The sequence below is a fragment of the Emys orbicularis genome, chromosome 8 (genome assembly GCF_028017835.1).
Source record: "Emys orbicularis isolate rEmyOrb1 chromosome 8, rEmyOrb1.hap1, whole genome shotgun sequence".
In the NCBI taxonomy this organism is placed as follows: Eukaryota; Metazoa; Chordata; order Testudines; family Emydidae; genus Emys; species Emys orbicularis.
In genome coordinates, this window is record NC_088690.1 from 112,355,684 (window position 1) to 112,379,358 (window position 23,675).

At 51.4% G+C, this 23,675-nt stretch overlaps 1 protein-coding gene across 1 annotated transcript; it reads left to right on the forward strand.

Moving 5' to 3' along the window:
- Positions 1-11,475: 11,475 nt before the first annotated feature.
- Positions 11,476-16,200, forward strand: SPINK1 (serine peptidase inhibitor Kazal type 1). Its single transcript, XM_065408884.1, has 4 exons — positions 11,476-11,530; positions 12,603-12,643; positions 13,266-13,375; positions 16,155-16,200. Exons 1-4 carry the CDS (start codon positions 11,476-11,478, stop codon positions 16,198-16,200), a joined length of 252 nt encoding a protein of 83 aa, XP_065264956.1.
- The last annotated feature ends 7,475 nt before the right edge of the window (positions 16,201-23,675 follow it).

The following is a 23,675-nucleotide window of genomic DNA, read 5'->3' on the forward strand; positions in this document are numbered from 1 at the left end:
GGTGGAGATGGCTGTCTGTTCAGGGTCAAGTCTTAAACTGGGCAAGACTTAATCAATTCTCCTGTAGAGCGGTACATGAACAGTGCCTGTATATATACTGGGGACCCTGCCTGTGCTCCTCCCAGTACCTCCCGTGGCAATTCCTCTGACACATTTGCACAACTAACGGTCAGGTTAAAAATGCAAATACCCCTCCCCCTGTATCCTGCTTTGCAGGGGAATGGAAACCACTGAAGAGTGATACCTGCCAAGTTCTTCTAACGGCTGGGCACGTGTACAGGAGATGTGGCCGGGGGAGGAGAGCGTTGTGCCTTTTGGCTGTAGCACACGTCAGACCGTTTCATAATGCAGTGGGGTTTCAGATTAGTTTTGAGACAAACGAAAACTTCCGTTTGCTGCCTCACAAATCTCCTTCACTTCCCTGGGGGAAACCAATAATACTTTGAGTCTAGATGTGTTCTTGACATGGAAAGGAACTGGACTTCCCATGTCAGTCTGTTCTTATTACTGCTATGTACGTTGCGTGTTCCTTGTGCCGTCAGGAAGACGTACTGCACGAGAGGTCACTTCCTGCACACACTGCGCGACTTTCTCAGGGAGTTGATCCCAGAATTGCTTTACTTCAGAATTGCATTTTGGTGTCACAAATGGCCCAAATCTGCCATGCATCAAAACAGCTTGTTCAGTCCTGGGTTGCTAACAGAAGGAACTCCTGAGGAGAGCTGTTGTGACAATGGAGCCTACAAATGTACCCAAATTGTGAGCTCCACTCGAAAATGTATGTAAACGTTCATAAGATGTTACAATAACCTATAATCACCAACGCTGATGGGGAAAGGTACAAAAGGGAGACAGAATAAGACAATTAGTCTAAACCAAAAGGCCAAATTGACCTGATTCAAAGACTGTGTTGAAATTAATCTTATTAAAAACAAGAGCTGGAGAGCCGGAAGCTAATGAACCATAATTGGTATGTCGGATATTAGGCTTAATTAGTTGAAAAAATAATCAGGGGATGGGTTATTTCACCCAGCTCCCTTTTGGGGTCCTTAAAAAAAAGAAATTTTGTGGGTAAAGGACAAAAAAAAAAAGAATAGGTGGAGAGGACAGAGGGAGGCACCCCCACCATTTCCTGGGACCGTGGGCCTTCATCGTCCAATCCTGGGAGGTGTCCTGACCAGAACAGGCCACAAAGAGAGGGACCCGGATCATATCACCACCACTGATGGCTCCAACTGAATCCCAGCCACCACTCAGGATGACAGTTATTGCCAGTTCTGATACCATCTAGGAGTCTGTCAAAGAAGGGGGCCCTGCCTTCTGAGACTGGCCTTAACAACCACAACAGCCGCAATATCTCCAGCCCAGCGCAATTCATTTTTTCTCTTTTCCACATCTTTGATACCATCTAAGAGACTGTCAAACACCAATGGGGGGGGGGGAGAGTTTCTTCTAAAAACTGTCCATAGCTAAAGGGAAAGGGAACAAGGGAGGTTGCAAAAACAAAAGCCTTTTTTAGCACTGTACATTTAACTGCTGTAACTGCTTTTCTCTTCTTTTCTGTATCTTTAATGAAAAGTTTTTTAAATATTTAATAGTATGTGTGTGACCGTGCTAAGCGAGCTGAAGTCCCTGTAAACCAAGCCCCGGACCCTGTTTAACGCTGTTTAATGTTAAATAGGAACTAGGTTACGTTAAAACCTCTGGCCCATCTGTTTCATCTGTTTCATCCAAGTTAATACAACAGGCCTACACAAGCCAATCAAGTCTGGATGCAGGCAAGAGCGTGGCCTGTCTCTGGCCTGTCCGATTGCAATGTTCAATGCCCTCGCACTGCGACTGGGCGGATCCTGGGAGTAGCTGAGCCCCGTGAGAGATGGGCAAGGGGATTCACTCTGTGTTGTTACAACATGAATTCCCGTTACTGTCTCACATGGCGCTTGCTGACGTCTGGCTGGGCCTGTGAGTTCCAATGGTTCTGAGCCACCCCAACCACTGGGAAACTCCGTCACTCCCGAGGGTCTATTCATTTCACACGGTCACATTTACACAGGAGTTAGAATGAAAAGATACCAGCCATGCATTAGCTTGGCAAGACCCAGAGCGAGGGCGCCTCTGGCTGGAATGGAAGTTGACCATCAAGGAATTAACACTGTGCTATAATTACAGATCCTGAACCCCTCTCATCTGCTGAGTACACGAAGAGCAGTAACGGCTGAAATTGAGTGCCAGCAATACAGCCTTTCCTATGGAATATGGATTTCCTATGGCATCTGCTGGTAGGACGACCCTATACAATGAATGCTCTGTGCTCTTACATGGACAGGACTGCATGGGAGCAGGGCCGATGCAAGGAAGTTTCGCGCCCTAGGCGAAACTTCCACCTTGCGCCCCCCCTCCCCCAGCCCTGCGGCAGCTCCCTGCCCCCCTCTCCGCCCTGAGGCGCCCCCCCTGCGGCAGCTCCCCTCCCCTCTGCCCTGAGGTGTGTGTCCCCCCCTCCGCGGCAGCTCCTCCCGCCCCCCGGGGAGCCGTGCGGCAGCTCCCCACCCCAGCTCACCTCTGCTACACCCCCTCCCCGAGCACGCCGCCCCCGCTCTAATTCTCCTCCCCTCCCAGGCTTGTGGCGCCAAACAGCTGATTGGCGCCGCAAGCCTGGGAGGCGGGAGAAGTGGAGCAGTGACCGCACGCTCGGGGAGGGGGCGTAGGAACGCTGTAAAAAAAAATTGGGGGCACCGCTTTTTGGCGCCCCCCAAATCTTGGCGCCCTAGGCAACCGCCTAGTTTGCCTAAATGGTAGCACCGGCCCTGCATGGGAGAGCGGAGACACCCACTTTTTACAGATGCTAGGCTAATATGGCACTGAGCTACCCACATGCCAGACACTCTGCATGAAAAGCAACAGGCATCCGAACACGAAGCAGTCACATGACAGATTTCCCAAGGACAGCAAAACAGAAAAGTCCTTCGGCCAGATCCTGATGTCAATTGGCATAGCTCCACTGAGGTCCAAGGAATTGTGCCGATTTACACTAGCTTGGGATTTGGCCCAGTGATTTCAGTGATGCACCTTGCAGAATAAGCCACCGCCCACTGTGGGTAAGGGTGGCATAACTGGACCCTACTGAGCATGAGTTAAATTGACTTCTGGGCACAGGCCAGCAGATGGCCTACGTGTCACCCACACTAATGCAGTGTGGTTCCTTGTCCCCCCCAGAGGCTAGACAATGTCCAGAAGTTGATGAGTCTGCTACTGGCTTTGAGCTAATAAGCCTGATAGTTTAGCTTAGCCTTAACCCTGCAAACTAATGCTTCATCGGGCCGTATGTGGTGAATGGAGCTTGTGCGGGCTCTCTGCACAGGATGGAATTTCACCCTCTGACTGTTATCATTCAAGTTCCTTAGAGCTGTCAACCGCTACAGCTAGATGTAGATTGTGGTGGGCATTTTGGGCATAGGAGGAACCGGCATTTCTACCCGGCTGCACCAACATCATTCCTCAGGCCCACTAGGCAGTGGAGTGTTTCAGCACCCAGCAGGCAGACACATGCTGTGGGATAAACACTTCCCTCCCCCTTTGCAAACTGGCCCGCCTCATGCGGCATACTTCCAGCTCCACATGGATTCCCGGGGACAGCCAGAAGTAGATTTCTTCTTCTTCATTTGGCCAGAGGTTTGTGGCTGTTCTTCTCTGATCTGGACCTTGCCACAGACCTCTGGGCCTTTGTGAGCCCCAGAATGAATTACTTCACAGAGCGCTATTTGAACCTACGCTTGAAGACCACTCAGACCCTTCCACGAGTGCACACTGCGGCTACCTGCTTAATGCGCAGTGCTAGTCTGATGGAGCATGTTACAGCGCCTCCCAGAATGCTGAGAGTGACTATATCACCCTGGATACCTCAAGTCCCACAGACATCAAAGGGGTGCTTCTCTCCCTGTTCGCTTTCACAGCTAGGATGCTCTTGCTAACCATGCTAGGTAGGAACTCTGGGGGGCTGGAGAACAGGATGTCCTATGGGGCAGGTCCTCGACCCAGCAGCTCACCACAGTCTATTAGAGCCCAAGTCTGTTTGCCTAGAGGGCCCCAGGCACTAGACCATGGAGGTGATTGTGTGTAATGTGCTGAGCTGTGGCTTGGGATGGGGATTCTGACTAGAATCATACTTGTCAACACCCCATGCTGCGTATACTGGATGAAGTTCTCCGCCAGTGTCCATTGGTGAGGCTCCACTGAATTCAGTTCTATTCAATAGAGCTGCACCGGTTTACATCAGCAGAGAATTTGGCCGACTGCACTTCAAACCAGAGGCTTTTACGAAAACTGCCACTGTATCAATTACAACAATAAACTAAATTGACACCTGCAGCTCATATGTTCAGCAGGGGGGCTGGAACACTGTGTATAGTGGGGGCGCTGAGAGCCATTGAACCAAACTGTAAACCCTGCATATAATGGAAACCACTTCAAGCCAGGGGGTGTGGGAGCACCCCCAGCACCGCTAGTTCCAGTTCAGCTCTTTGTGTCAAAAACAAGGATCACTCCTAATTCCCTTTCTAATTCAGGCCTAATTGTATCTGAAGTACCTGGTGTCTCCAGAGACACTGCCTCAGAGATGAATCCTTGCTCATAGCCAATTAGTTTGCACTGACATTTAGCTAGTGTACTGTAAATATCCGGGGTTTACATTGTTCTGTTGGAGTCTCATTTCATTTGCATGATAAACACTCTATGTTAATACTTAAGTACTCATTACCTTAAAGAACTGTGTGTCCAAGGTTAAATTAACAATGACGTTTGGAGTGGAATCGTCCTTTGACAGCAATATTGCTACAGTTGACTGTTCCTATTTGGCTCAAGCTACTGTAATACAAACACTTTCTCTAATTGATTTTGGCATCTGCTTTTCTGTGTTCAATGAATTAAAACTGCCTTGTATTCATAAGCACCTATTAGTAATGTTTTACTCTGCTCTTCTCTAGTGATTTCTGGCTGAGATATCAAAGTGCTTCAGAAACATTAATTAACCCTTATAAAACCCAGCAGGGCATATCTGCTCTCCAGTGCAAAAGGGCCATAGAATCATAGAAATGCAGGGCTGGAAGGGACCTCAAGAGGTCATCAGGTCCAGCCCCCTGCGCCGAGGCAGGACCAGGTTAACCTAGATCATCCCTGACAGGTATTTGTCCAGCCTGTGCTTAAAAACCTCCAATGACGGGGATGCCACAAGCTCTCTTGGAAGCCTGCTCCAGAGCTTAATTCCCCTGAGAGTTAGAAAGTTTTTCCAACTATCTAACCTCAATCTGCCTTGCCTCACATTAAGCCCATTGCTTCTTGTCCTGCCTTCAGTGACTTGGAGAACGTTGATCACTGAGCTCTTTAGAACAGCCCTAAACAGGGCCAGTGCTACCATTAAGGCAAACTAGGCGGTTGCCTAGGGCGCCAAGATTTGGGGGCGCCAAAAAGCGGTGCCCCCAATTTTTTTTTACAGTGTTCCTGGGCTGGGCTGCCGGCGGCGCGCTGACACGTGCGGCTCAGACTCCCTCTCCCAGCGCAGCGGCCGCTCCACTTCTCCCGCCTCCCAGGCTTGCGGCACCAATCAGCTGTTTGGCGCCACAAGCCTGGGAGGGGAGGAGAATTAGAGCGGGGGCGGCGTGCTCGGGGAGGAGGCGGAGCAGAGGTGAGCTGGGGTGGGGAGCTGCCGCACGGCACTGCAGGGGGTGTGCCTCAGGGCAGGGGAGGGAGCTGCTGCGGGGGGGGGCGCGCCTCAGGGTGGGGGGGGCAGGGAGCTGCCGCAGGGTTGGGGGGAGGGGCGCAAGGTGGAAGTTTTGCCTAGGACGCGAAACTTCCTTGCACCGGCCCTGGCCCTAAACAAATTTGAAGACTGTTCCCGGGTCTCCTCACTTCAGTCTTCTTTACTCAAGATTAAACATACCTCGGTTTTTTAACCTTTTGAACCTTTCCTCATAGGTCAGGTTTGCTAAACCTTTGATCATTTTTGTTGCTGTCCTCTGCTGTCCTCCAATTTGTCCACATCTTTGCTAAAACCTGGTGCCCACAACTGGACACAGGACTCCAGCTCAGGCCTCACCAGTGCTAAGTAGAGCAGGACAATTACCTACCGTGTCTTACATACCACATTCCTGTTAATACAGCCCGGAATGATATTAGCCCTTTTCACAACTGCATCAGACTGATGACTCGTGATCAATATGTGTTCTGCTATAACCCCCAGATCCTTTCTAGCAGTACTGGCGCCTAGCCAGTTATTCCCCATTTTCTAGTTCTGTTTGATTTTTCCTTCCTACTTGAAGTACTTTGCACTTGTCTTTATTGAATTTCATCTTATTATTTCAGACCAATTCTCCAGTTTGCAAAGGGCATTTTGAATTCTACTCCTGTCCTCCAAAGTGCTTTCAACCCCTCCCAGCTTGGTGTCATCTGCAAATGTCATAAGCATCCTCTCCACTCCACTAGCCACGTCAGTAATGAAAATGGTGAATAGTACTGGACCCAGGACAGCCCCGTGCACGACCCCACTAGCTACACCCGTCCAGTTGGACAGCAAACCATTGATGATTCCTCTTTGAGTTCAGTCTTTCAACCAGTTGTGCACCCACCTTATAGCACATCTCCCCAGTTTGCTGGCGACCATGTGTCACTGGCTGGCCCTCTGAGGCAAGCTGGACTCAGCTTTGCCTATGGCTTAGCGGCTATCCCTCATCCTCACTGATGAGCTGGCAACACAAGGGCTAATTAGTGACCCCCACGGGGTGTAATGGGGCTTAGCTAGAAAGACTGGCCCCAGCTGCCGTGGGGAGCAGGGCGAGCAGGACTTCAATAGAGTCAGGAGCCCAGGGGAGCAAGGGGAGCCCCCCCCCGCTGGGAAGAGACTGACAGCATCTGGCTGAGGCACCCCAGGGACCCGATTAGGCTCCTGTCACAGGCAGGCCTGAGTTAAAGCCAGCAACAGGAGAAAGAGACCCCCAGGGAGCAGAATATGCTCCTGTGGGGGAGCCCTGAGCCAGGGCCTACAAGGAGAAGGGAAGAGAAGAGAAGTCGGAGAGGGGCAGAAGACCAGGGGCTGTGGTATTTGGACCCCCAGCAGGAAAAGCCTGGGGTGTCAGAGCTCTGACAAGAGCAGGGAGAAGCGCCCCAGGAGGGGTGAAGGACCTTTTATGCACCTCGACTGGGACTCTGAGCACCCTGGCAGGGGAGTGAACTGTTACATGACCTGGCAGGGGGCCCTGCCTCAGAAGACACCAGCTGGGACTGGCCATTGCAGCCAAGAAAGAGGTCCCCAGGGGAGGTGTGACAGGTGAAGTCCCTTGCAATCCTGCGTCCAGGCTCGAAGGGACACTTCAGAGGCCAGGATACGGCATGTCATGTGGGACTGACTAAAATCAAGATACATCATGCTGACAGCTTCCCCCATCCACTAGGCCAGTAGCCCTGTCAAAGGGGCAAATGAGGTTGGTTTGGTATGACTTGTTCCTGACAAATCCATGCTGGCTGTTCCTTATTACTCTGTTATCCTCCCGGTGCTTGCAAACCAATGGTTTAATTTGTTCCGGTATCTTTCCAGGTATCGAAGTTAGGCTGACCGGGCTATATTTCCCCAGGTCCCCTTTGTTCCCTTTTTTAAAGACAGGTAGCACGTTTGCCCCTCCCCAGTCCTCTGGGACCTCAGCCAGCCTCCGGGAGCTCTCAACAATAAATCACTAACAGCCAAGATTACTTCAGCCAGTTCCTGGAGGACCCTAAGGTGAATTTCGTCAGGCCCTGAGGACTTGAATACGTCTAACCTGGCTCAATATTCTTTAACCTGTTCTTTCCCTAAGCTGATTTGTGCTCTTTCCCCGTTGCTGTTAATAGCAATTGTGTTAATTATCTGGTCACCGTTAACCTTTTTAGTGAAGACTGAAACAAAGTAAACAAACAAAACAAACCCCTCAGCCTTCTTGATGTCATCAATCTGACGTAAATCCAGGCATTTCCCACGATGGAGTCTCCAGATTGAGACTGGTGATTTGACCCAATGTGTTTCTGTTGCGTGCCTGGAATAACAGAAACGTGTTGTGCTGGTCAAAATAAGAAATGTCCACAGAGGTCAATTAAATGCTGATTGGCTGCCTGTATTGTTGTTAGGTACATGAGTATACAGTGTAATTATTATTGCTGTGGTTAGGTGTATGTGTAGCCAGTGCAATAGGTTTGTGTAGGACTGTCCAGAGAGATGTGAAGTCACGCTCCCTTCCCTACGAAACGTACTCTGTGGCCCCCATCCAGCAGCGAGCGCCATGCAGATGTCCACACGAAGCCCCTATATTGAGAACGACAAAGGCTGGAGGCTGGAGATGGCGGGTGCATAGAATAAGGCTGGTGACTGCTACGGCCACTCATAACCTCAGCTCCGGTTTATTTTCTGATTCATGCATTTCTGGAATTGTACCATTCGGATATTCCGGGCGGCTCTCGGAGGCACTGTGAAAAAGGCTGTAAGGAGGGAAGAGGAGGAGCGGGAGGCAGCCTGGTGTATAGGGGCACTGAGGGCTGCTCCAGACGACAACAGCAACGGACTTGCTCCGTATGGAATTCTCTCCATGGAGCTTGTCAGCGCCAGGCGATTCGTTTGTGTTTACAAGGGGGAAATTGTTCTTCAACTGGTCAGTGTTTTTTCCCAGGCTGGATACGGATCCGTCTGTCTGTCTGTCCCAGGTTTTAAAACTTAAAATCCAGACAAGGGGCATCACCAAACCATTCCGGACATGAAGAACTTATCACCCAGTTAGGCCAACTATGGAATGTTTTTACAAGATCTCCTCTAGTTCAAAGGGAATAATACTGGGGCTGTTCTCTGGCCTGCGTTACACAGGGGCCCAGACGAGATGATCACAGTGGTTCCTTGGAATCTGTGAATCTAGGAATAATTGGAAAAAAATATGGTTCACTCAATGCGATTGTGTGGTGCCCCCTTGTGCGAAGAGGCAGAAGTGCAGCCACTGTTAACGTGAAATGTTGCACTATGACCAGAACTGGGCAAATATCACAGCAAATCTTCCACAAATATTATCTGATTTTCAAATAGACTGATTTCAGTGTGCTCGTACCTCTTTGTGTGTTTCCTTTCTGCTAACAGTCTCAGAAATGAGGTTACTGGCAGGAATATTCCTGGCACCAGCGGACACTAGGGCATTATAAAATGTACTCCAGTTCATAAACACGAAATAGTCACGTGATTCTAAGCACCCACACATCCAGCTCCTCCCACTCACATTCATCCACAGCACCTCAGGAACAACCTCAGCAAGCTGCAGATGTCTTTTCCATATCCCTGCCTCTATTTCAAAAGTCTCTTCATATGTTTAAGAAATCTGAGGTTGCCGCTGAAAGTGGGTGCGCCTTAGAAGCAGAGGGGCGTGTTGCTGAGGACGGTTGCAGGCGGGCAGCCCGAGGCAGAGGGCTGTGGAGGGGCGGTGTCAGGGAGTGTGTTTGGGAAATGGTGCCTTAGCTGGGGAGATCCTTGATTTCCAGTGATTCCAGTCGTGGAAGATGCCTAACTGCAGGGACTGAAAGCAGAATTTGACCCTCTGTCCCATCCAGACAGGGCCTAGTTAAGCTCCTATGTGAAACCGCCCTGAGCAGATGGGATCCCTGGGCGAGGTGTTGATAAAAGGGGAGGAGACGTTCTTGTCCACTTCCTAAGCAAGCCACGCTTTGCATAGTTATTGCCCTGCCCTCATCCCCAAGCCACTTTTGCTGACTCTGGGCCCTGTACAGGGGTGCAGTGAGCGAGAGGGGAAGGCTTAACAGGAATTTCTCTTCTCAATCAAACCATTGTTTGTGCCGAGTCTTCGTGTAGCAGATAAACCCAAGGGGCCAGCCCTGGCCCTGATATGGCTCCACCAACGCCGTGGGTTTACACCTGGATTGGATTTGGCCCCATCTTGCGCCTGGAACTTACCGGCCTCGTTTTTATTACTTCCTTGTCAGTATCCAGGTGACACCTACGCAATTATTGCTCAGATAGGGAACTGGGTTTGGGGCTCATCACAAATGTTCAGGTTTTGTTCCTAATCTGCTGTAGTAGCAAATATCAAGCCCCCAGGAGGGGGAAAGATAGAGGGTGTCTCGGTGCAGAAACAATGTACTTAGTGAGCTGTAGCAGGCTATGTCTGGGGTTTGTCCTGCCTATCGGCCTCTATTATAATATCTGTGAGGGCGTTAAAAAAACCCTCCTCTACCAGCCTCTCCAAGAGCACACAATGTCGTCCCTTCAAATCCTTCTCCTACAATGCAGTTATCGATGTTGGGGGTCACCTCTTGTCAGAGGATGGGACATAGAACTGACATCCGGGGCCAGAGCAAGGGTCCATCAAAGGGTCTTTAAATCCACTGTAAGAGTTAGTTGGGCCTGGATCCTCCAAACTCTTAGACAAGCGTGTCACTTTACACTTGTGATTAGCTCAGCTGGGGCCAGTGGGACGAGCCATTGCGGGAGCAGCTCCTTGGTTTGAAATCCCAAATGATGATCTCCAGGTCTGACTTTGATGGGATGCTATTTGGGGCAGGGACTGTATTTTTGTTCTGTGTTTGTACAGCGCCCAGTGCAGTGGGATCCTGGTCCGCAGCTTGGATTTCTCAGTGGTTTTGTTGGCTCCAGCATCTCTCAGTAAAATAAAGATCCTATAGATGGTTAATGCAGTGGAGTTCTTAGCTCACCCTTTCATTCACAGCTTACCACCCGGCACTAGAATCAGCACTGTGGTTACAGCTCTGCTGGGGATTGGGATAATACTGGGTTCGGGTTGCATTCTGATGCAGTTTTTAATGCACAAGGGCTGAGCTATTCCCTCTTCTTCCCGTGTTTATATGCAAGATGTGGCAGTGATGAATGGGTGGTCAGGTCTAGTGGTTGGAGCAGGAGTCGGGCGCCAGGAACCGGAGTCAAGGGTCAGAGCCAGAGTCGGGAGTGAGCAGTGCATCCATACACTGCTCCCAAGCCCCAGCGAAGCTGCTGCCCCAAGTAGGTGCAGTCAGGCTCCAGGCTGGCGCAGGGGGCAGGAACCCACCTGCCCCACCCCTATGAGTTAGTTTCTTGCACAAAGCCCCATTGCTCTGGCTTTGCACGGGGGACCAGGATCCCCCTTCCTGCAAGAGGATGGTGCTGTCCCGCATCTGTGCCCACCGCCTGTGAGCTGAGATGTTTCCCATTAACTCTGGCTGGCTCTTTGCCCTGACGCACCAGACTGCTCCAGCCATGACTCAGAGTCCTCCTAGCAGTTTGAATGTTGTGTCCACACGTTGGGCTGGTGCCGAGTCCCATAGAGCCACGGGCTGGCCTGGGCGGGGACAGCACAAAGTGGGCAGAGCCTGGAGAGCCGTAGAGTGGGTAGATATAAAGCTCCCTGCGTAGGCTTCTTGAGAGAGGGTTTCCTGGAGAGAGGCAGATTCTGACTCCGTCCGCAATAAACAGCCATGAAGGCAACTGGCCTCTTCCTGCTCCTTGGTGTGGGGCTTTGCTGCTGCTCAGGTGAGTGTGACGGGTCATTTTCCTGCTCCCTCTAAACTTTCCGACATGCAGACTGCCAAGGCCGGGAAAGCAGCCACCGGGTGGTGGGGACCCAGCTCAGCTCAGGGCGAGAAACCCAGGGACCTGGTCAGTGTTCAGCATGGAAGAGCAGAGAGCCCTGACCCCTGCTCGGAGACGGCAGCAGACGGCTGGAGGGTCAGGCTCTGCGTTCAGCGCTAGCGCGAGACGCCTGCAGCCAGCGAGCATGTGAGCCAGTCTATTCCTGGGACACGGGGATGCCGGAAAGTGAAGCGGGGCAACACCGCGTTGAATTACAATCCCTGAGCCGTGGGAGGCCGATAGCCACAGAGGTGAAAGTCCAGCCCTGCCTATCAAACTGCCATTTCCCCAAAAATCAGGACTGTCCCTATAAAATCAGGACATCTGGTCACCCTATCCGGCACGCAGTGCTGCTCAGTGTCTCTTTACAGCAGCAAGGAGGGAACTCCCTCCTTGCCTGCTTCCGAGGCCACCAGCCGTTCGTCATCACGGGGCCTGATTCTGCTCTCGCTGAGCCTGCTGAGATCAGCAGCGCCACCCACGCAGGTGAGAGCACAATCAGGCTCGTAAACTGCACTTTACGGCTGTGGCCAATAACCGATTCTGGGCAATCAAAGGTCCCTTTGTTCCCTGGCAGCGCCAGGTGGAGCTGGAGCAAACTGCCGGGAAGGTCAGTGTCATGGGGCTGGGTCATTGTCAGGAGCCTGCTGCGGACGCGGTGGATTTCTGGCCAGGGGACAAAGGCAGAGCGGGCTGGAGGTGGCTCTGCCGGCTGGCAAACAGCCGGTGAGCGGAGCAGGGACAGGAGTGAGATCAAGAAGGAAGGACGCTGAGGGGGGAAGAGGCTGGCCCAGGACAGTAGCATGAAAGGGGAGCGGAGAGGAAAGTCGAATGGGGTCCTCCTTACAGGAGTGGGGTGAGGGGCCTGGAAGCAGCAGGAGAGTTTCTGTTGGACCTGTGCAAAGAACAGGCTGGGAGAAGCCAGCAGCCTATTTCATCTAAGGAGTTTCCTTTTTCCCCCCGTGTGTTTTAGCCAATGCTGAACCGGATGGTGCTTCTGACGAAGGGAAAGAGGTAAAGACTCCTTCTGTGCAATGTAACTGCATACCCTTCTTTGGGGAGACTGTTCTGTCCCAGTGTCGTGGGAAGCCAATTCTGCTAAAAGCAATGAGGCAGCATTTCCCAGTGGCTAGTGCACTGGAGTGGCAGTCAGAAGACCTGGGGTCTAGCCCCAGCTCTGTCACTGACCTGCTGGGTGACCTTGGGCAAGTCACTTTCCCCCCTCCCTGCCTCAGTTTCCCTACCTGTCAAATGAGAATAGTGATGCTGACCTCCCATTGCAAAGTGCAGTGAGATCTCTGATGAAAAGTGTTAGATAAGAGCTGATTAATCATCTGAAATGCCAAGCTAAGATCCCAATTGTCAGAGTGAAAGTTAAAATGAACCCGCACAGTGGCAGCTACCCACGTTGCTTCTGAACTCTCAAGGTGGAGCTCTTAGCAAGCCAGGACTGGTCACAACGGGATAAGTGCAGAAGAAATTGAGGGTATGATACAGCTTCCACCCATCCTCCTGCAGGACCATTAGATTTTCATTTCTGTGGTTCCCCACCAGTCTAAAGCATCACCTTCAACATGAAGCTCTTTTCAACAATGCCTTGTGTAAGGTACATTAATACTCCCCTTTACTCACCCAGCCTGATTGTGGCAGGTATATACTTCCGGCCTGCCCCAAAATCTTGGATCCTGTATGTGGCACCGACAATTTGACGTATCCCAATGAGTGTGAGTTGTGTACTAAGAACCTGTGAGTATCTGGACTCTTTTGAGAAAGCCGTGACTTTTGGCTTGGTGCAATATTCGGGGATAAATGTTTGCCATTCCCCTCTTCCCTGCTGATGCTCTCTTCCACTGGCCTAGAGTAACACTAGAGCCATCTTCACCGGCTCATCCCATGCTTACTGTTAGCTGTAGTATTATCATAGCACCTAGGAGTCCCGGTGGTGGACTGGGACCACAGCGCGCTAGGCGCTGTACAAACACAGAGCAACAAGACAGTCCCTGCCCCAGAGAGACAAGAGACAGACAGACTGATGAGGGAATACAATGAGACATTGGACCAGTGGAAGTGTATTAGGGCCTGATCCAAAGCCCGCCCAAGTCAATAGCAAACCTTCTGTTGGTTTTAGTGGGCTCTGGGGCTGGCTCTTAATGAATCTGTGCATTGTGGGTATCCCATTTCGGATCAGAGCATGTAGGTAGGTGTGTGAAGGGAGTGAAGCCAAGATGTTCCAACACACCTGCTGCAAAGAAAATAAGACTGAGCTCGTGGTCTGCTATGGTATGTGCCAGTGCCATTGCAGATCAAGAGGGAGACAGTTCTTTTGATGTGCATTCCGTCAGTTGAATGGAAACTGAACCCAGCAATTAGCCCACCAGATGTCTGAGAACCCGCCCTGCGTTGGCAGGGGTAGCGGGCATCTCTAACTAGAGCTCCAGTACTAACTTCTGTGATTCGACAAGAAGGGACTCCTGGGCCCATCTTCTGCTTCCAGCGGAGTTCCTCCCGATTTCCACTGGTGGAACTGAGGGCAGAATTTGTCCCATAGGAAAGTGAGATGGAAAAGACTTAGGTGGCCTTGGCCATCCCCAGTAGTCTGCTCTACAGTGACTTCCTCATATCTGAAGGCCAAAGAGGAGGGTTTCTAAGGAGACAGGAGTACAAAATAGATTCAAGAATGCACCAGTGGATGAGACCTTAGCTAGAGAACCAGGATCAGCGACCCAGCTGTCCTGGGGCCCCCACCACATCCCTTTGAGATTCAGTGAGCAGCTACTCTGACCCCGCTGTCCTAGATCGCTGTGTCCAGCGGTCACAGAGTTTGCTATAGCACAGATTTGTCTAAAGACAACACCCATCTCCAACTCCGTCGACTGCTAGATGATATGATACATGTAGGGGAGAGGGTTGGGTAGAATCCTGACTCCGCAGCATCACTAAGGGCTGGGCCAAGAGCCGGTTCCAGAGTGAAGAGAGGAGGAGGGTTTTCAAGTGAGATTCAAGTGACGCGGAGGGGTCAGGAGCGAAGGAAGGAGGAGATACGCGGGGTGGGGGACGCAAGAACAAAGTGCCCCCTCCCCACAGAGAGCTGCCGGAAAAGGGGAGGCGATAGTCCGAGGAACAGAGAGCCTGATCCCACGGAGATGAATGAGTCTGTCCACTGACTTCAGGGGGCTTGGGGTGAGGCTCACAGGGGAGCAGGGGCACATGGGGCTGGAGAGGAAAGGTGGGGAGAGTCCCTGGTGGAAGGAACTGGATTCAGGGGGGCTGGAGAAGTTATGGGAACCAGAATGACACTGACCTGCGTTTTGCAGTGACAGGGCGCTGTCCTGCAGCATTTTTCTCAGAGGCCCATTCCTTTGTGCGGCCAGCAGGGACCCCTAAAGATGGGCTGGGTGTGTCTTTAAAAAAGGGAAATAAATGATGTTACAGTCCTCTGTTAGTGTGGGAGCTACAGGAGCACAAGTTCAAACGAAACACCGTGTGGTTTTACTCTCACGGTGTGTCAGGACTGTTGATCTAGAGCTCAAAGCCCATGCAAAACGCCTCCGTATCAGCATTACGGGAGAGATAAGAACCCTGTCCTTGGTCTCTGTAACGTCTCCTGGTTTGCAGGAATAGGGAGCTGAGAGTCAGGACTGAGGGTCATTGGCAGAGCTCTGTGAGTGGCCCAGGGCTAGACTAGCAGGGGGGCTGCAAGGTAAGATTGTGGGGGGCTGGCAGAGCTCCGTGTGAGATGGGGGTCCAGCAGCATAGCAGGAGTGCTGAAGGCCAGGACTGAGATGTGGGTAAGGAATAGCTGGGGGTGCGGAATTGGTTAGTGGAATAGTCACTGGTAAAGGGCCCGGTTCTGATCTCACTTGTCCTGGTGTCACACTGGTGTCATTTCATTATGTCGCTGTTATTGGGGTGCAAAATAGTCATAAAAATCCACACCGGCTTGGGGCTGTTTGTTGTTGTTTTTGGTATTTCTATGCACACCTGAGTATTTCAAGAGAAAATGGACCCAATTTGGAGTCAGTTGGGCCCCCGGCTGAGCAAAGCTGTTATTTTTTCACATGTGCATGTTTGCATTTTCCCTGCTTGTGGCATTAAAATCGCCATGAAGAGTCATGTGGGGCAGGTGCAAATGTGAGTGAGACCAAGTGGGGCGTGTTTGCGTGTGAAACCCCTGCCCAGAACATCGCAGCGCTGCCTCAGCTTTAGCCAGGCAGGAGTTGCAGGTTCTTGATTACCAGCAGGTGTCTGATGTCTGCTTTGCAACAATGAAGTAATTTATTCTGACAGGAGATGTCAGAAAGTATTAGCTCTGAGGTTTACAGGAATTAATTAACTCATGTCCCTAGTAACCCCCTCCCCACCCCAACTGCCTGCCGAGAAGACATGGGATCAGCCTATGACTGTGTGTAATTTTAAAATTACATTTTAATTATTATTTTCCACCTGATGTTTCTCCCTGGAGTCGGAGAGTCTCCCCTGCCAGGGGGTTTCGAGCTGCCCTGATATGTCTAACCTGTCTCTTCAGGAAAAGGCAAACTAACATTCGCATAAAGAGGAGAGGAATGTGCTGAGTGCCTCATGCGCTTTCGGCCTCAAATCCGGGCAGAGAAGAGCAGAAGTGGGCGTGTGACAATTCCTGATGAAGACGCACACAGCTGCCACTCCACCGTCCTGCTTCGCCATTCAATAAACCTGACCGCATCGCAGCCGCTTGCATGGCTCATTTTTTCCAGTTGAAAGGCATGAGTGTGACCTTTGGTTTGGGATATGGGGGAAATCTAACGAGGTGTCAGCAAAACTATTAGCGGAGCTCCCCCCACTCACTGGGGAAGAAATAACCGGCCTAGCATTCAAAAGAGCCGATTCTGATCTCACTGACCCCAGTAAAAATGCAGAATATCCCCCTGATTGTGCGTTGGTGTATCAAAGGTTGGGATCAGGCCCACTCCCTTTAACCTGGGCGCTCTGCTGGGAAGAGGCAAGACTGGCTACTCAGTGCACAGACGCTGCCAGCCTGCCTGAGCCAAGAGCGAATGGCCTGATTGTTCACCTGCAGCTCCTGCAAACTTCAATGGGGCTCGTGGGTGGCTGGTTCTTCTGCAGCCCTCAGCTTAACTCGGCAGAAACAAATTCCCCTTTTTGTCCTGCCTCGTAACCCCTACCGGCCGCCCCGGCACTGGGGCACCACTGAGGCCAGACGTTGAACTGGGTGACTTCGGCTGGTCCCCTGCCCATGGGTGAATTTCACCCCCCTGAGCAGCATTTCAATCCAGATGCCTCCGCGTTGACCCCCCAGTGCACGGCAGGGCATTGAAAGCACTGAAAGGGTCGTGTCTGGCCGCTAGGGGCTGCTGTTGGACCACAACATTTTGATGTCCAGAGTTTGAAGTTGTGTTTTCTGTGAGGCTGGCAACATTCCAGGATCTGCAGCTGGAGACTTCAGCGCTCCAAGGGGGGCGCAGTCAAGGCTTTGGACTGCCGTGATTTAAATAGAAATTTGGGGGAAATCAACACGAGGTGTCTTGCAATTGCCTTGATGCAATCAAAATAGGGTGCCTCCACGTTCAGCCCCACTCATTTCTGTTTCTCAGGTGAGCCGTGGGTCATCCTCCTGACTGTGCACTGATGCTGGTTGCCTCTTTCTGTGCTGCACCCTGCTTAAAAAATGTCATTAGCCACAACCCTTCATTACATTCCTGGCTTCCCCTCTCCCAGCCTGTGGTGCTGGCAAACACAGGCAGGCCCCTGTCCCACAGCTGGGGCCATCTGGGCAGGCCCTTGTGCCCACCGGGACCTTTGGTTCCTCACAGGCAGCCTCGTGCACACGCACTGACGTCAGGCCTGGATCTGACCGCGGACTCGGAGCCTAACACTGAAAGTGGAGGTGCCAGGGCCAAGCACAGAGGCAAGGTTCTGCCCTATTGGGAGCAGGATCAGCGGGCTTAGAAGGGCTGCGCTCGTATCGGGAGAGCCCGGAGAGGTCTGACATGCAGGGGGAAATGGAGCTGCCAGACCCCAACATTATTTACCCAGCATTCTCAGAGCCTGTGGCATGCAGAGGCAGGATGCCATGTGGTTAGAGCACTGACCCAGAACTTGCAAGATCTAAATTCAATTCCCTGCCATAGAGTTCTGTGACCTTGGGCAAAGTCACTTAGTCTCTCTGTGCCATTAACATAGCGCGTCCCTATCTCACAGAGGCATTGGGAGGAAAACTGCACTGAAGATTGTAAGGTGGTCAGAGATTGTGGTAACAGAGGCCATATAAGTACCATCGATTGCCCTGTGGTCAGGGAGAAATTGCACTCTGATGGGACTGGCAAGAGGGAAAAGGATTATGATTGTTCGCTGCTATTAAGAGTGGCTAGCGTTGCAAGCTGCACCGACGCCTTGAAAACTGGCTGACCAAGGCACCTGGCAGAATTGACGCTTCTGTCTTTAATTCAGACTAGTCCAACGTCCTGGGCTCACAAAGGCTTTGAAGCTGCTGGGCTCACTTGTGCTCGTCCAGTTAGTGGGGGAGTGGGCAGAGCAGTTTAGCTTTTACCAGCTAATTAGTCCTGGCAATTTTAGAACCAGGCAAAACCCAGGTGCGGCTTTAGAACAAGATTGGCTACCTTTGCGGCTTGAGCTGCGCTGGGATCTGGCGAAAGCGGAGGTCTGAGCTGCTGCCGGCCTTTTTAGTGTAAGCCCTGAATAGCTTTTCATTTGCATGCTGGGCAGGAGTTAGTTGCAAAACAACCCTTCTGTTCCTTGAGTAGCCCGTGTGTGCTTCAGTGCTACCAGCACTCCTTTCGTTCGGTCTTTAACTACATGTCCCTTGAAAAATGCCGGTTCCAGAGAAATGGTTTTGAAACCCCAACAAAAGCTCTAAAGACAATGAAACTCAAAACACGTCCAGATGGAGCCGAGGGAGAGGGAGAGGGAGAGGGAGAGGGGTGGGGGTGACGACGCCTGGGTTCTTCTCCCAGATCTGCCATGGAGTCTTTGTGTGACTGAGGGGAAAGTCACATAACCTCTGTTTGCACATCGCTAACATGGATGTAAGGACAATAGCAGCCTCACAGGGGCTTGTTAATGTTGGTGCTTGTAAATTGCTTTGAGAGCCTTGGATAAAAGGGGTTATTATCTGTCTAATGGGGCGTTGTTAAGGGAGCAGGACACTCAAAATCCCTTGGTTCACTACAGTTTTGATTCTTACTGCACGATAAGAACTGTTTTCAGTGCGTAGGTCCCAAAGTCCAGGGCATGAGGAGGAAGTCGGTCGGAAAGGCAGCCATGCCCTCACAGTTCACTGCTCTGCCCCTTCATTGCCCTGGTGACCGGTGTCTGAGGGCTTCTGTGCACTTGAAACACAACAGCACGTCCGTGTAGACACTAGCTACGCCGATGGGAGGGGTTCTCCATCTGCGCACGTAATCCGCCTCTCCGAGAGATGGCAGCCAGGTAGATGGAAGAATTCTTCTATTGACCTACCATGGTCTACACCAGGAGTTGGCTTAACGACATCACTCAGGGGGGTGGAATTTTCACACCCCCTCCTGACGTAGCTGGGTTGAGCTAATTAGTGTAGACCAGACCTAAGTCTTTGCACCAACACCAGATGGCTCCCACCTATGGGGGGGGGGTGGTTCTGTAGAATGCAAACTGATGCCAGTCTCTGGCATGCTAAACACTGGTCAGCAGACGTCCTGTCCAGACAGCATCACCCACCTCTAACCAGAGTATTTGCCTGTTCATGGAGGAGCTGCCCCAGCGTGGCAAACATCAGGTCCCTGGAGAGTAAAGGCAGGCTCAATGCTATGTCTACTCAGGGTTTCAATCCACTGCGAATTATGGATTCTTGCTCAACACAACCCAGATGAACCCAGGCTGCGAGGTCCCAGATGCATTCATGTAGTCTGGGGAAAGAGGTAAGCGCCAATGTAATTGGGGCACTCTGGAGTTTCAGTGTAGACGGAAGACACGGCAAGCCTTTGGGGAACAGAACGTGTCCCTACTCCAGTCTGGGTGATTTCACCCCTGTGCAGAGCCAGCACTAGACCTGTGCACCTCTTCAGTCTGGATTAAGCCCCAATGGGAGTGTCCATTGGTCCTGTAAACTCTGTTTGGAGCTCTTCATACGACTTACGTGGTGTACAGGTGGCCTTCCACGCGGGGGTGAATTTCACTCACTGGCGAATTACCCCAGAAACCAGCTTCCTGACCAAATGGGAATTCATCCCTAATTCAGCCTTGTGAATTACACATTGATCCAGTCCTTAACTGAAGTACATCTGTGCCCCTCACGCCTGAGCTAGACAAAGGGGAGCCCTTTCTAACGCTTTCCTTGGTTCAGGGGCTTGCATAAGAACTCATTAGTAATTGCTTCCACGTCTGCACTCTGCTAGGAGCCAGGTTTGCTGTTCTGAGCCATCAGTTAGTTTCTCCAAGTCACTATAATGCTGTTCACATCACCAGCAATCTGACACACTAAATGGGGGGAAAGAACAAAATTGTACTTCAAGGAAGATGGCAAACGGCTCCTGTTTTTGTCTGAGTAGTTGCAGCCTTTCATCTTGTGTTCCAAGGGCAGCACTTCCAAAAATTATTGTCCAGGGGAGCCCTGAATGCATTTTAAATGACTCAATTAGGTGGGGAACCAGGGCTTGTCAATGCGCAAGAAGGAACACTGTTCAGTCGTCCGCCTCTCTGCCACTGCTCCCCTCCCACAGCTTTTCGGATTGTTCAGCCAGTCAGTGAAATAAGAGAGGCAGAGGGGGCTGCGGCGCCCGAGTAAGCGAGGAGATGTAATTAAGCGCGATGGAGGAGTTGACGGGCAGAGGTCTCTCGGCTGGGCTGCATTGCCTCATTCGGGACTCTGCCAGGGAAAGAACTTGCTCAGAGAAATGCGGAGCCTGCCCCAGCAGCCTGCTCTGGGATCAGAAGGGCTCAGATTGCAGAAGAGCTGGATGTGAGCATTGCAAACGAGAGGGTCGTTGCAGCAGCGCTTCCTCCCTCACCCAGAAATCAGGGTGCCAAGGATGGGCTAGATTCACTCCTGCCGTATGCTGGCTTCTGAGGGAACCAGGGCACGGGGTCCCGAGGGAGGAAAGGCCGCTGGTGTTGGAGAAAGGCCAGAGCTGACTCGAGGAGGCCGGGCCACTCCTCCAGGGGCTGGAGCAGCCAGCCAGATGAAGGAGCAGCAGGCAGCTTGCCCTGTTGACCCCTGCTCAGAGGAAAGAGTTGCTGGAGCTGGCTCCAGGGCCTGCAGGGTGGGCACGAGGGGCTGCAGAGACCCCTCCCTCCGCTCTGCAGGTCTGCTACCTCCACAAAAGCCAGCCACTCTGCTGTGTCCTCCCAGACGGGCGCTGACTCTCTCCTGGCCTTCGCACCCCCTTTGTTCCTCTGGGGCGAGGGGAGGAGCAACAGGCTGCAAGAGCCACCCTGTCTGCAGGGGGTGACGGTTTGCACCGGTGCAGGGAGTTTTGCTCTGTAGGGGAGCCCTGGCTGTGCAGTGCTGCTGCCAGGACGAGGATGCACCAGCGGGCAGCTGCACTGAATTCTCCCTGTGGTTTCCTTTGGCCGCAGCACTCCCCTTCGCTGCTTGCCCTGGCGCTGCGTGGGCCATTAAACAGCTGCTGCATTTCAGGGGTGGGCGGAGGGACTGGGTAAAAGGCGCTGCATGGAAATGTGAATCATTCGCAGATTACACTGGTTTAACCAATCAAGATGAAAACGGCTCATTCATTCCAGCACGGCACAGTCAGACCAAGTGCCCTGTCGCGGGGGGAGCACAGTGTGATGTGGGCACTAGCTGCAAAGAGACAGGGCCACCCTCGCTCTCGCGGCAGGCTGGACAGGTCCTAGCTCTGCAGCAGCTACATAGGGATAAGGGGGAGTATGTGCCTCTGTCCAGTCACTCCACGGCCGCCTCCATTGCCATCCTGGCTTTGCAGGGCACAGCAGGGCTGGACTGAGGGCGAAGGCTCCACGGAGGAGCCCTGCATGAGTCGTCCGACAGGAAGGAACCGTAACGCAAGGGGACAGATTGTCAGCTCCTTGGGCAACTCGGTTACTCCCTCAGTGCCTCGTCTGTGAAATGGGGAGATCAGAGCCCTTCTCTCCCAGACGTCATCTGTCCCAAAGGCTCTTCGAGGCAGGCACTGTGGGTGCAGGGTGCCTAGCACTGCTACTCAGCCTGAGCAAGGGTTGAAGTCTCTGGCCCACAGTGAAAAACTGTCAGTCTCCTGGGCCAACATCCGGCATCCGGCTGGGCTGTATCCGCGTCAGCCGTTTCACCTGGCACAAGGTTCTAGTTTTCCGACTTCGAAACTAAACAAGCCCTTCCCCAGACATTGCTGCAGCCGTCCCAGACCAGTCCCCAGGCCAGTGCTCTGCTTCATGTGAGTTATCCCTTCCATTCGCTGTAAGAGACTACAGCGAAACTAGAGCGGGTCCAAAACCAAATGTGGACGGAAAATGCAGTTTTGTCAAAATCTGTTTTGGGACCATGTCGATTTTGATTAAATTTTTTACAGGAAAGTCTGAACAGATAGTTTCCACTTTCTCATTTCGATTCATTTCCTTTAGGCTTGTATAGGCTATCAATTTATAATGGTATTAGATCTGATAGTACATATAATACAGATGACTGCACAATGTTTTGACATCAAAAGGAAACGTTTTTACTTTATCCAAACAAAGCTTTTCAATGGTCATGCACTGACATTTTTTCAATTTTCATTTCATGGAAAAATGTGAAATCTCAGCTCCTCGTTCTAACTCGGAATGACAGAAAGTTCTGCGCCATCAGCATTTCCTGTAGAACGTCAATTCTGTTTTCTGAACAGCTCTAATAAAAACCAGTTTAGAAAGCAGGCAAAGAAACAAAACTCCAGCTGGGGCCTCACCAGCACCAAGTAGCGCAGAACAATTACCTTCCATGGCTTACAGACGACCCTCCTGTTACTACACCCCGGAACGATATTTGGGGGGTTTTCACAATAGCATCACACTGTAAACTCATATTCAATTTGTGATCCACTGTAACACCCAGCTTCCTTTCAGCATACTACCACCTAGCCGATTATTGCCCACTTTGAATGTGTGCACTTGATTTTTCCTTCCTACGTGTAGTACTTTGCACTTGTCTTTATTGAATTTCACTTTGTGGACTTCAGACCTGTTGAGGCTCCCTGAGTTAAAATTGGTAGAAAGTGAGGCCAGCAAGTCCAGCCAAAATCACACGAAATACATTTCCCACTCAGGCAGTGTATACACCAGGCTCTGGTTGCCATCACATGTCCAGTCCCAGCTGTACTGTCAATAGTGGGAGTGCTAGTATATACAGGCTCCCAGCAACTGAACCACTATATCATCTAACCCTGCCTAGAGCCAGTCTAGAGAACACAATAACTTACCCTGGTGACTTACATCTGATGAAGTGGGCTGTAGCCCACGAAAGCTTATACTCAAATACATTTGTTAGTCTCTAAAGTGCCACAAGTACTCCTGTTCTTTTTACCCTGGTAAGTCACACCAGAACAGCCCATGTCTGTATTAGGGGGTTACCCTGGCATCAATGCAAATTTCCTCAGCCCATTAAGTGGAAATACCCACTTAACTCCCAGGATTGGGAGCCTACAACACCCATTGTCTCACAGGCAACATCCCTTTGAAATGCAAGAAAGCAGAGTTGGAAGCATTTTAAATTGCAAATAGTTCCTGTTTATCTAGCCACTGATGAAAACATCCTGTGCAAAACGCATCCCTGGCAAATAAACAAATAAATAAACAAACAAATAAACTATCACAATATAAGCACCATTACAGCACTAGAACTGTGTCCGGTTTCCATCCATATTGTTGTAGTGACAGAAAATCTGTGGCCAACTCTTGGGTTACATGAGAAATGAATCTGGCCCGTTGTCTGCAGTCTGTGAACAATGTTGACGCTACCTTGCACTGGAATAGGGTGTGGGGGTTTTCAGAGGCTGGTCGAAGGGTTGGAGGTCTGGATTGCACACAGCGTCAGAGAGCAATTGAACAGAATGACGGTCTGGAT

Excerpts from the sequence above, each read along its gene's own strand:
- SPINK1 (XM_065408884.1), top strand. The coding sequence starts at position 11,476 with ATGAAGGCAACTGGCCTCTTCCTGCTCCTTGGTGTGGGGCTTTGCTGC. Across the intron at positions 11,531-12,602 it reads GGGGCTTTGCTGCTGCTCAG|CCAATGCTGAACCGGATGGT; the intron begins GTGAGTGTGACG and ends CGTGTGTTTTAG. Across the intron at positions 12,644-13,265 it reads CTTCTGACGAAGGGAAAGAG|CCTGATTGTGGCAGGTATAT; the intron begins GTAAAGACTCCT and ends TTACTCACCCAG.